The 13,035-nt window shown below is 41.1% G+C and overlaps 1 protein-coding gene across 1 annotated transcript in view; it reads left to right on the forward strand.

The window, feature by feature from the left end:
* Positions 1-6: 6 nt before the first annotated feature.
* LOC104518798 (CLIP-associating protein 1) overlaps positions 7-13,035 on the forward strand; it is a gene marked incomplete at its 3' end in the record, with an annotated part of 35,145 nt that continues 22,116 nt past the window's right edge. The window contains exon 1 of the mRNA XM_010163280.1: positions 7-148. Within this exon, the coding sequence (XP_010161582.1) occupies positions 17-148 (132 nt within the window). The remainder of the gene's footprint in view (positions 149-13,035) is intronic.

Consider the following 13,035-nt stretch of genomic DNA (forward strand, 5'->3'; position numbering starts at 1 on the left):
GGACGTGGGCCGCAGGATGCAGGTCGGCCAGGAGCTGCTGGAGTACCTGGGCGACCCGGCGAGGTCCTCCGACCTGGAGCAGGACCAGCAGCGCCTGGACAAAGTGATCGATGAATTAACAGGATGGGTCAACTCCAGCAATTTTAAGGTGAGGCTTGGTGCGGGGAGAGCATGATTCATCATGGGAGGGAGGGAGGGAGGGAGGGACAGCGCTCCGGGTTACTTTTTAATCAGATACGGGCAGAAATAAAACTACATTGGTACCGGTTTTTATCCCTCCCTCTCTCCTTCCCTCCACAAAGGGAAATACAGAAATTTTGGGACGTGTTTAACATTTTCTTGTTCCTATTCCTCTGTCCTAAAAGAAGCAGTCAAGGGTGTTTTTTTTTTTTGTTTTGCTTTTATCTTTGTTTGAAACGTTTTTGCACAGAATAAAAACCAAAAACCCCGTGCAACTATCTTACATATTCGAGTTGTGCTTCTTACTCTGAAACGAGCTAGGTGGTGATTTTTCTTTTTCTTTTTCTTTTTCTTTTTCTTTTTCTTTTTCTTTTTCTTTTTCTTTTTCTTTTTCTTTTTCTTTTTCTTTTTCCCCCATTCCGTGATCTCTGTACTTGGGTGTCATGTCTCATGCTGTTGCCATTATTTTCTGTAGGCCGTGAAGGGTGTTGTTCCACCAGGTTTGTGTTGCATCCGTGTGTGTGTTTTATACGATTTAATGAATAATTTGCTTCTTGGGCTTCCCACTGTAAGTTGAAAGTTGTTTATATCGTCTTTCGGTGACTTTCCCGTCCGTGGGAAGTTATATAGTATCTGTGTAGTAGCTCGATGATGACTCATGTTTTGCCTTTCTTTTTTTTTTGGTGCGTTTTAGGCAGAGCTGCGGGGAACGCTGATTACACCCGCACACATCTGCTCTCATATTTGTACATTTTTCTGGTGTTGCTCAGCCGATAACACGATTGACAACGTATTTTTACTACCAAGGACAATCATATTCGCATTTGCTATTTTTTTTATTATTATTTTTTTTATTTCCTGGCGCATGAGATGCGCGGCGGGGCCGGGTCTGCGCTCCCGTCATCGGGTGGCGGTGTTGGTCTGCGGTGCTGAGCTCGGGTCCGTTACCGGAGCGAGATCCGCCCTTCCCGCCCCGCTTACTCCCTCCCTCTCCTGCCTTTTAAGATGATTGACTTGCACTTTGGGGCTTTGAACTCAGTCTAGTGAGGTTATTGTAATTTTTTTCTGTTTGCTTAGATGCAGGAGACAGGTTTAGGAGTGCCTTCTAAGGGCAGTATGTTCATAAAACAGGTAGATTTTATTTTTCCCCCTCCGTTGACTTTACAGTGCTGTGTACTTGCCAGTGTTTGCACATAGCACTTCTAAGTGTGAGTTGTTGGTGATAATTGATTGCTGTGAAACCTAGACAGCTCTTTAAATACTCTTTTGTGTAAAGAGGTTGATACTTAACAGGGTAATGTAAAAGTTTTTTTCCTGAACTTTTAAATTGATAAAATTGTGAGGTAATACTTGAAATTTCTTTTTCAAGATGTGTTTCCATAAAGCAAGACGCTCTGCTTGCTGTTGGTGATAGGTGACAGAACTCCTTGGCTGTTAGGACTGTAGGACAGATGAGGAATATGCAGTACTGCAGATCACAAGCCTCCGTCATACAAGATGAGGTTAAGCATATTACACATTCTAAGAGTTTTTAAAAATAACTTGCATAATGATGAAAAACTTTGTCTTTTTTTTTTTTTACCTCTTCTCTATGTCCATTTACTGGTTGGTGGCTCTATACATACAACATGCTATTTCAAAGCATGTCATATACGTTATATTAACTGCAATGACACAAGATCTTGGATGTTTTGCTCGTGATAATCTGTGACTGTGGTGATAGCTGCCAGCATCTGCTGCTTCGAAACAGAAATTAAAAATATTCTGAAAAACTGTGGTTTGCACCTGACTTGCTTATTTTATCTTATGCGAGCGTAGATGGTGCACATTTCAATGTTAGATCTGAGTTTGTTATTAAACTCGGGGCCTGAATGATGTCATAAAGTAACGAGTACCACAAGCTTACGTGAATTATTAAGAAAAATACTGAAGTAATTTTATTTTTTATTTCTGTATTTATAGTAATTTATTGGTTAGCCTTCCCTCTGCTGAGGAATGGATATGTAGAGCATTTGGACAATTCCTCTGACCATCTCATTCTTCTTAGATCTTGCTAAAGGTCTTGCAGATCTTCAAAGTCCCAAAGTAATTAATCCCTCGCTGTTGACATGGCTGTTTAATTGAGCAGTGATAACGGCTGGTGACTGGTGTATTTATTGGAACTGCTGAGCTAGATGAGTCAGAGTGACAAGTGGGGAATATTGGAGGAAGTTTTGAGGGAGAGCATTATTTCTGCTGTAGGTGAGCGGTATGGATAATCAGGGAATAACTGATGTGTTGTATCTTTCCTTTTGTGTGAAAACTTAGTTCTTGCATGCAGTGTTCTCTGCTGACCATGCTGAAAGAGAAGATGGGTGACCTGGGAGTTCTCAACTCAAACCTGTGCTGTGCCTGGGAAGAGAAAACCATGAAATGCCTTACATAACCAGAAGAGAAAGGATCTGGAGGGAATAGGAGGGTTGATTTGGCAGACTTGATAATGAGTGAGGGAAAAAGAGAATAGATGTTCAGTAAACAAGTATGGACTTGTTATTAGCAAGGTTGAATTAACTTATTTCAAAAAGATTTTGGCCATCTAAATAGTGCTTTTGCTTTTCTGAAGTTTACAGCTGTTTGTAGCGGTTTAATAAATGATCTGGTGGTTTCAAACTAAGAGAGCAGATAGGAACATTTCTGAGTCCATCTAGCTCATTGAAGTGGAAAATGCAATTACCAGTTTGAGTTACTGATAAATCAGAAAGGTGGGATTAAGGATGTGTTGACTCATCTGCAAATGGTGTGGTGTTCCAGTGAAAGTTGGTTGCAGAACATAGTGAGTGACCTGGAGAGTGAGAGATGAGCCATCTCTAAAGGCTGACCTTAATGGTGTATTGTGGGGCCTTCAGTTACGATGTCTGTGCAGTCAGTGATAAATTAGCTTCCAAAGGCAGCTGAAAACTTGGCAACATGTGCATAATTTAAGCTTTTATTTTGGATCTCATTAGAATGAAAGAGTTGCTCACTGAACTGAAAATTGGTTCCTTGATGTCCTGGTCCCGTGATCTGGTTTATTTCACGTTGTTTGGGACTGACCTCTCTCTTTCACTTAAGACTCTTGGGTGAACTTCAAGCAGCAAATTAATTCCCTGTTCTGAAGGTATCACTACTGATAGGTATTTGCTGGCTTCACTGGGTGTGGTGGTTTAACCACAGTAGGACCATGTGGTCCTGCACTCACTCCCCCCACCCAGTGAGACGGGAAGGGAATCACAACAAAGGGGCACGGATTAGGAATGAAGGACAGGGATGGCTCACTCGCCTGTTATGGTCATGGGCAAAACAGACTCAACTTGGGGAAGAAGAATCAATTTAATTTGTTGCCATTCATCTGTGTAGCACAGTGAGACATAACAACCACATCTTACAACACCTTCCCCCACCCCTCCCTTCTTCCCAGGATCAAATCACTTTGCTTGTAATTTCTCTGCCTTTCTCCCACCCCCCAGCAGCACAGGGGACAGGGAATGGGGGTTCAGTCAGTTCACCTCTGCTGCTCTTCCTGGCATTAAAGTCCAGGAACAAGATGTTCCAACACGAGCTTCCCATGGAGTCATGGACCTCTTTGGGCTCAGCTCCCAGCTCTGGCATGGGGACATCCACAGGCTGCAGATAGATCTCTGGTTCAGTACATGTCCTCACACCCCGGCTCTGGGGGTCTACCTTGGCTCTAGTGTTGAGGAGTGAACACTTCAGAGTCTCAATTCAGTCACACTTGCCCTCAGGCTCAGCTTTCCTGCTCCAGTGTGGAGTCCTCCATGGCCTACACGTGGGTATCTGCTTGGCCATTGAACCTCCATGGGCTGCAGGGACCTCCTTTGCCTTCTCCTACTCCATGGGGTTGAACTGGGTGTCTGAGGTTCTCTGTCCTCCCTCTCCTTCTTACTGACAGTGAAGCCCTCTCTTTGTTCAGGCCATTGGTCTTTCGTTCAGATCAATGGTCTCCCCTCCAGGTTCTCTCTACCTTCATCTTCAGGACAGCCCTTCTCCTCACAAATATGGGTTTCCAGAGGTGTTTCAATATTGCTCATTGGCCCAGCCTGGGCTGGGGTGTCTCTGCCTTGGAGCCAGGGAAACTTTCACGAAGCTTTTCTCAAGGTGGCCCCTTCCCCATACACAAACCCAATCCACTGGGTTAACCTGGATGTTCATCTCTGTACACAGGAGTTCTAATTAACACATCTCTTATGTCTCTTGTACTCAGTAGTCACTTGAAATAATTACAAGGTTATTAACCTTGTACAGTCAGGTGGCTCAAACTGTTCTGTGTCCCACTCAAATAAGTAACTTGGAAATCTGCTTTGAACTTCTGCTAAAGAGACATGGAATGGAGAAATACTGCTTTCATGTAAAGCTTTGCAGGTCTGCTCTTGGTTGCTAGCGTGTTGTGTTTCTTTAAACCCCACTGAGGTTGAATCACTACCCTCTTCAAATTTATTTTTTGAGCAATAAAGCCACCTTTTGGTTCTTCATGCAAATCACCCTTGATCAGAAGTAATAAAACCCTACAACTAAAATGCTGGTGGGTTCTCAAGGTAATTTCATGTGAGAGGAGTAATCAGTAACGTTTGTGACTGTGAGTCATCTTGAGATTTCCTACCTTTATAATTGATATTTTAGCTTGTTTTATTCCTTAATTGCAGGAGGAAAGTAATTAATGGTAGCTATTTTTATGTCAGAGCAGCAGATTGGTTGGTATGCAAAAAAAAAAAGAAAAATTACATCTGACACTGTTTCTGATGGTGGGGATAATCTGGTTCTTTTAGGCAAATCCTTGGAGTTATCCTTTATTCTTCCTCAAGAGTGAGATTTTTTTCTTAGCTTTGAGCTTAGCTTGGTCTCAACACCAACTACTGAAAGATACTAAAATACCAGTGATGATGTTGTTGCATTTTTGTATTTCCTTGGTTTGGCAAGTGTTTATTTTGGTTTGTCTTTAGTTCAACAAAAGGCCAACAGGAGGAGCTTTCAGTTTCCAGAAGGGAAGATTTGAGCTGTAATTTTGCAGATAGTTAAGTGGTTAGGACATTTGTCTGAGGTCCTTGCAAAGAGAGAGCAGCAGTTACAACTTCTTTGTCTGCGTGTAAACGTGTGAGGTGGAAGCTAGAATTTAAGTGTTTATTTTGGTTTGTCTTTAGTTCAACAAAAGGCCAACAGGAGGAGCTTTCAGTTTCCAGAAGGGAAGATTTGAGCTGTAATTTTGCAGATAGTTAAGTGGTTAGGACATTTGTCTGAGGTCCTTGCAAAGAGAGAGCAGCAGTTACAACTTCTTTGCATGTAAACGTGTGAGGTGGAAGCTAGAATTTAAAATTATTTGAACCAAATGGAGATACTGGGATGGAGGGGGGAAGGAATGTTCAGAAATAATAAAAGTGAAGTCCTACATTTCAGTAAGAATAATTGAAGGTACAAATACAGATGTGGGGCATGTGATTGGGTAGCAGTCCTTGGGAAGAAAACTTGTGGGTTATTTTGGATCTGATGGTGAACACAAGCCAACTTATGTGTCACAAAAGGCAAATGCTCTAGTGAGTTGTAGAACTGTAACCTGCAGGACAGGAAAATGAAATAAAAGAGGACCCACCTCAACCTTTATTTTTCAGTTACTGTATAGATCCTGGTATTTCCTTAGTCTTTGTTAGCAAGTAGTGGCAATTCAGATGTCTTTGTTGGAGCAGAAATGTTTGACTTTGAGCTCTTTGCTGAAATATCATTTTTCTTTTCTTCAAGTTTGTTTCATCTTGGCTATGTGGGAGCTACTTCCCTTATTTCTGTGCAATGAGAATGTGGTTCAACCTGTCCACATATGAATCCAGTTTTAGTTTTCAAGCTCAATGATTCAGTTATTTTTCTTGAGTAGTAATTATTATTTTTTCATGTATTATTTATATTCTGTTCACAGAATGTTAAATAAACTATTGACTGTTAGCCAAATAATCAAGCAGATCTCCAGAAGACAAGGGAAACTTGCAAGTTTTAATTATTTTAACTTTAATTAAAATTAATTTTGTACAGCCTTTAATTAGGGATGTGAAACATATAGTCTCAAACTCTCAGGCATCTCCTCTGGAGGTGGAATTGACAGTTCTCAAATGTTTTGCAGCTTTAGTTTGTGTAATCCAGGCTAACTGTAGTCCCTGGTGAAATAGCAGCTCTGCTTCTCCTGTGTGTAGACATTCTCACGCTTGTTCTTGAGGCAGTTAACTTTGTGTTGATGTTGAATTACTTTTCCAGTGTTTTCAACAAGCTGATTTGACTGATGCTATAGGAGGTTTAAGTGCACCATATCAAATATGCCTGCAAGTCAAGAGGGAGAACAGCAGCTAGAACAAGTCCAGAGGAGGCCACCGGGATGATCCGAGGGCTGGAGCACCTCTCCTATGAGGACAGGCTGAGAGAGTTGGGGCTGTTCAGCCTGGAGAAGAAAAGGCTCCGGGGAGATCTTATAGCGGCCTCCCAGTACCTGAAGGGGCTACAAGAAAGCTGGGGAGGGACTTTTCATAAGGGCAGTTAATGACAAAACAAGGGGAAATGGGTTTAAACTGAAAGAGGGGAGGTTTAGATTAGATATTAGGAAGAAATTCTTCACTGTGAGGGTGGTCAGACCCTGGAACAGGTTGCGCAAGGAAGTTGTGGATGCCCCCTCCCTGGAAGTGTTTAAGGCCAGGTTGGATGAGGCTTTGAGCAACCTGGTCTAGTGGAAGGTGTCCCTGCTGCTGGCAGGGGGGTTGGAACTGGATGATCTTTAAGGTCCCTTCCAACCCAAACCATTCTGTGATTCTATGATATCCCTTTCAGCCTGCAGTTTGATGGCTTTGGGCGTGAATACAGACTTTATTCAAGCTCTGTGCAGTGTGCAAGAGGAGAGGTGTGTCCTTCAGAATAGAATTGACAGCACTCAACACGTGTGAGCCGTATGTAACTCCACATTTTAGAGGCATTGCTGATGGAAGCAGTTTCGTTCCCTGGCTGCTGAATTGTGATGGTGCATTGTGCCTTCCTTGCTCTGATATGACTGCTTCTGAGGCTGCATGGTAAACGGGCTGAGGGAGGAGATCTGGCTGAGAAAATGCTTTCTCTTGTTCATTTGTTGGACTAGTTTCCTAAAGTGGGTTACTATTCAGCTGTATGAATGCTTGTCTCCTCACAATAGAGGAGCTGATGCAGGGGCAGGAGTAAGTAGCAGAGAATGGGTATCGCTGTATGTTTAATACAATTTAAATCAGAGGAAATGGGAAAGAAAATGAGAGACCTTGGGCATGAAAAGAATGATACTCTTTTGGAAGTACAAAGTCCTAAAATAAAGTGTTTCTTTGTTTTGCTCCATCAACAACATGCTTAGAAAGGCTTTCAAGTACATTTTTTTGGGGGGGGGGGGAAGAGCTGCTTTTTTTTTTTTTTTTTTTTAATTCTAAAGAGAAATACCATACATCTGATTGTCTTCCCACTGAGTCCTGCTTTTAAAGAGGCTCTGTCTTCGAACTTTTTCCAGTGCAGCACATAAAGTTTAAGCCAGACAATCTCAGAAAGAAAATGGCTTAAGATGTCAGATGTTGCTGTGTCATATACTTCTGTTTTATGCCCACTGTTCTTGGAACAGTGTCTATGAAAAATTTATGACAGTGGTCAAGGGGAGGAATGTTTAGTGTATGTATGAAGCAAACTGTAGATATTCCTGTAATGGATCAAGCTGGAGGCAGTATCTGACATATTTTAAAGTACTGATCACTTACTGACAGAATACAGAACAACTTGGAAATCACACTTTCAGGCTGAACTCAAGTCAGCTTGAAGATCATCAAAGATTCAGAAATAATAGGAGGTTGTAAACTTTTTTTCCAGAAACCATTTTGAGTGTTACGCTAATGTATTCTTCAAAATTGGGTAAATGTTTCTTAGTTAATGTAGGGGGGAGGAATGTTGCAGTTCCCATCATGGGGAAAGGGCAGTAAAACAGTTAGTTTTTTTTGTTCTTGGTGGGTTTTTTTAATGAGATTTAAAATTTTTATAACAGCACTATGCTTGCTTGTTTTGGCTGCTATACAGGAGAGGTCAAAATAACAAGGACCTCCCAGATCTATGTCTGTTGAGAAGGACCTCTGAAGAAATCAAGCCTCTTCAGTGCTGAACTCCACTCATCAGTCTCTGGATAAATAGGGGTGATGCATTCAGTAATCCTCTGGTAGTGTGGTTACCTGCACTGCAATGCTGACATGAATTGTGGTCAACCATCACAGAAGGATTATGAAAGGGACTTTATTGTAAGAAGTTTGGTAGTCTGTACCCCCTTTGAGACAGTGAGGGTTACAGCTGATGTGTACTTTTAACAGTAGCAAAGATTTGATACTCTCAGGAGAGTCTTAGCTTGTAGTCCAAACTGTAGTTGCAAAGTGTTGCTTTAGATAGAGGAGGCTCTGCATTTGTGAAAGAACTCACAACTCGATCCTTGAGCGTGAAGGCTTTGTGTTGAATTACCAGCCATCTCTCTCTCTCTCCTTGCAAAGTGATGTGATATACATTAAAAATAAAGAAAGAAGTATTGTACACACCTTTACAAGTCTGTCATTTGTACCCTTGAAGATGAAAGAAACAAGAGAATAGAAATAATGCTTTATTGTCACCTGAAATATCTGAAGTGTAGATGACGTGTGGTAGCTTCAGCAGCTGGGACTGCAGTTTTGGCTGCTGTCAGCAGAGGCAGCTGCCCAACTGATGCTGAGTGGGAGGATTGCAGCATTGCATTTTCTTGTACAAGGGAGAACACAGTCTGAAGATGACCTGGCTGGGACTGAATGAACCACCTGGGTGAAGAAATGACCCAGGAAAATAGAAGCTTCCTTCTGCCCGTGAAACCAGGGGCAGTTTTTGGTCTCTGTGCAAGCTGTTGGGTTAGGGGAAGGAATGGAATACGGGTAGATCTCAAGAGAAGTGGGTGATGTGGGGAGTATTGGAGTGGGAAACATTAAAGGGAGCACAGAGTGATTGAGTATCCTGTGATATAGGAGTGTACTCGGGGAGATGAGTAAAGAAAACTAGGAATAAAAACTTCAAAAAGGGAAGCAGAAGACTGCACGTGCACACATGTTTTTGTTTCATCTTTAGCTACTTTCAAGGTGCTTGAGAATTGAAAAAGTACACTTTTGGGCTTGGCTGACAATGCTTAAAAAATAATCTCATTATGTTCTTGCATATGTCTTATTGCAGCATTGCAGTGCTGGAACAACGCTTGTTCTTGCAGGGTGTAGTTGTTTGGTGATACCACAGCTGTCCCTATGGCGACAGGAAGTCCGATTCCTTAACTTCATTCTTTTGGAGTTCCAGATAGTCACCTCCATAATTCCCCTGTTAGACTCTCATGACTAGTTTGCAGATTGCAATCTGCAGAATCTGTATTTCCATATCCAGTTCAGAGATCCTTTGACCACATCCAAGGACATTTGTGTGAATGTCATTGGGCGAGTCATGTAACTAGAGATGGTTTCCTGGCAATGTCCTGCCCCAAGATGTCCCCCCACAGGGATGGGAAGTTAAAAAACCATAGTAAGAATAATAGTAAGTGTATATGATTAACCAGATATGGTTTGAAGAACTGTATTTCTTTTCCTACCAAAGGCTTAGATGCATGGAAGTTGTGCACAGAAGAGCAGTGGAAGTGCTGGAGAGGGTATGTAGAAGGAGAGCTAGAAAAGGAACGAGCTGCAGAGCAAGAAATAGGCTGAATTCCTAATCACTGGCTCAATTTGTAATTGCATTTTGGTTGGAACATCTTGATTTCACTAAAGAGTCTGATCCTTTCCAGAACAGATAAAATATTTCTCAGTTGAGTTGGCAATTTTGTTGTGATTTGAGAAGTCAAGGACGGTCCCAGACACTGGCTTGTTAAAGAGTAGCTCAACAATTAACCAGCTCCAGTTCAAATAAACCTAAATTTATTTTCCACTGTGAACCTCAAAAGCAGTGTTTAAATGCATCGAACAATACTGAGCTGATGAATCAGTCTCAACATACAAAGGCTCTTTCTAGGCAGCAGGCAAAAGGCTTAATGAATGCAGAGTAAGAAACAGATCCAGTGATTTTAGGCCCAGAAGAAATACATCCCTCATTGAAGCTGGTGGGGAAAGAGCCATGGTGCTGGTGAGAGGTTTTTCTATGGATAGTGGGAAGCCTGTGTTGGTACATGGTCCCACACACTGTTTGAGAGCTTGGAACATTTTCCTTGCAGATCTGTTCTGCCTCTACTTCTGTTTTGTTTTGTTTTCCCCCCGATGCTGCTCCTGTGACCCCAATATCACTTGTTAATGACTCCTTCTAAAGGACTACTTGAATCCTGCAGGAATGATACCTGCCAGGAGATGTGGAAACCCAGAGAACATTGTGTGCCAAAGCAGAGAAATGTTAAGACTGCCTTACAAAAACAGTGAGAGGTAGTTTATTTGGTGTGCTCTGTAGTGGTATGCTTCAGCTGACTTGTTTTGAAATGTGGAATGAGAGCCAATTTTGTAGCTAGAGCAGTTTCCCATTACTTCTAGCCTGAGGCCACGTCATACTTTCTCACTCTACAAATATAATGACATTTCATACCTGTTGTCTTTTCAAAGTTGCAGACCATGGAAGACTTTGTGTGAGCTAAACAGTGACCATCATGTTGTAGTTAGAGTATTGCTCCTTTAAGACTGTAGTAGTGTGTTCCCTTACCTCTCACCTGTAAAGGTTCTTGTTTAGTAGCTGTTGCAGAGATGAGGATTTCATAGCAGTGTTTGCTGCTTTTGCATTTCTTAAAGCCAGGGTTGGTCTCAAAACTTTTGAAAGGTTTATTTCATCCCGTGCAGCCTGAACTATATGTTTTAATACAATAAAGACATCACAAGACAAAACTACTCATCGGGATATTTAAATTTATAGTATTTAGTGAAGTGGCTTTTGTACACTAATTATTGAAGTAGAACCCCTACTGCATTCATTAAGCAAATCTGTGATAGACAGTTACAAAGAGGCAACACCATACTGACAACTGCTTGAGTGGTTGGTTAATCGAGGTAAATGTGGCTTGCATCATAAGAGGTGATTAAACTTTACCCATTCACAAGGAGGGATAGAAAAATATGGAATATGCAGGCATTATCTCAGTGGGTGCTCCTGATCAAAATGAAATACAAGGGATCAGATTCTTTGGTGATAACGGTCATGGTAGAATGCATAGTCATTTCTCTGGCAGTTATCAGGCCTCTGACCCCTTAGGTATATGGAGATTCAAATATTCCATATAGCCACTGTTTTTATCCAAACATCTCCCCCCAGCCAAAACCAAGCAACCAAAAAAAGGCAAAAAATACCACAAAAAACCCCTTCCAAACCCTACAGGCTGAGCACTGGAGGAAATAATCATGAAATATTCCCATTTTACTTGGAACTCACCTTTGGGATTACCCAAGAGCAGATCTGTAGTAGAAAGAACCGCCCTGCATGCTTTACTTTTTTACATCTCTGAGCTGGTGCTGTTTCGAATGGGAGAAGTCCTCAAGAGAGATTTTAGAAAGATAATCAAATGTGCAGAGAGGAGAGAGACTCTCTGTAAGTACCTTAATGGAAGGAAAGGCTGCGGTTTGTGCATTAATAGATCCCAAAATACTTGCACGGGGAAGGTATCTTAAAAGTTGGTGCTGGAAGACAAGTCTAAGGTGGGGCTTGTAGTCAAGAAACAGAAGCATAGGAAGACAGTATAAATCCAAAATTAATTTCTTATTTCTATCAATTTCTTATTTCTATCCTCACTTTTTAAACTGAGGTTTTGTTTCAGGTCTCATATCGCTTGACAATCTGGAAAAGAACACTAAAGGCAAGAGCTTTTGGGAAGCCTTGACATAAAAGCTGACATATTTTTTTTATCTAAGTTATCAATTCTAATAGTATATTTTGTTATCCTAAGCCATAGTCACTTGTTGGCAATATATTAAAGCCAGTGATGCCATCCACTTATATTTGCTCTTCGCTGTTTTAGTATGTAATAAAACTGTGTAAACTTCCAAGAAAATTGTACAACCTAGTGAGTTGTACTAACTTGGCACTAAGTTTTGTACCTCCTGTTTAAAAGGAGATCTATTGTGTTAATATGGAATTTATTAAAATCTGCTTTATTGCACAGTTGTTTCAGATCCCAGACTTTACAGGAACCTTATTTGTCTGGTTTCCTGTAGAAAGAAGGCAGCTCACATGATTTTGTGTGCATGGGCTGTGTGTATTCACATTCATTTCCAGTCACATTTTTTTTGGCCTGTTATCTAGCGTGGACAATTGTGACAGATAAGGATCTTAAAGAAACAGAGTTGTTCAAGAAAATATGGTTCTAAGTTTTATGACAAGAAATAGCTAATAGAGGGGAGTAATTCTGCTTATGTCTTTGTGGGGGAAAAATTTGCAGTGAATGTCTTACTGGAAAACAGAGAGGAGGAAAAACTTATGAATGCCCAAGCTTCAGGGAGTCCTTCCCTCAGTGTTTGCACCTTCAAGGACAGCAAATTGAGTTAACTGCAAGATGTGAAAATGGAGGTGCTGGTGTTCATAATGAACTATTATAGGAAATTAAGAATGAAGTCTTGGAACAGTGTGCAGGATAGTCCAGGGTGGGGAAAAAAACCATCTGGACTTGTTAAGATAATTTAGTTTAACTGATAATTTCTGATAATGTTTTTGTTTTTCTGTATTAGTGGTTACTGTCCTCTCATCTAGTTTCTGTTCATAGATGGGAACTTCATCACAATCCCAGTAGTATTTTGAACTTTTTTGGTTTGGTTTTAATTATTACTATTATTATTATTATTA

The sequence above is a fragment of the Antrostomus carolinensis genome, unplaced genomic scaffold (assembly GCF_000700745.2).
Source record: "Antrostomus carolinensis isolate BGI_N321 unplaced genomic scaffold, ASM70074v2 scaffold15582, whole genome shotgun sequence".
In the NCBI taxonomy this organism is placed as follows: Eukaryota; Metazoa; Chordata; class Aves; order Caprimulgiformes; family Caprimulgidae; genus Antrostomus; species Antrostomus carolinensis.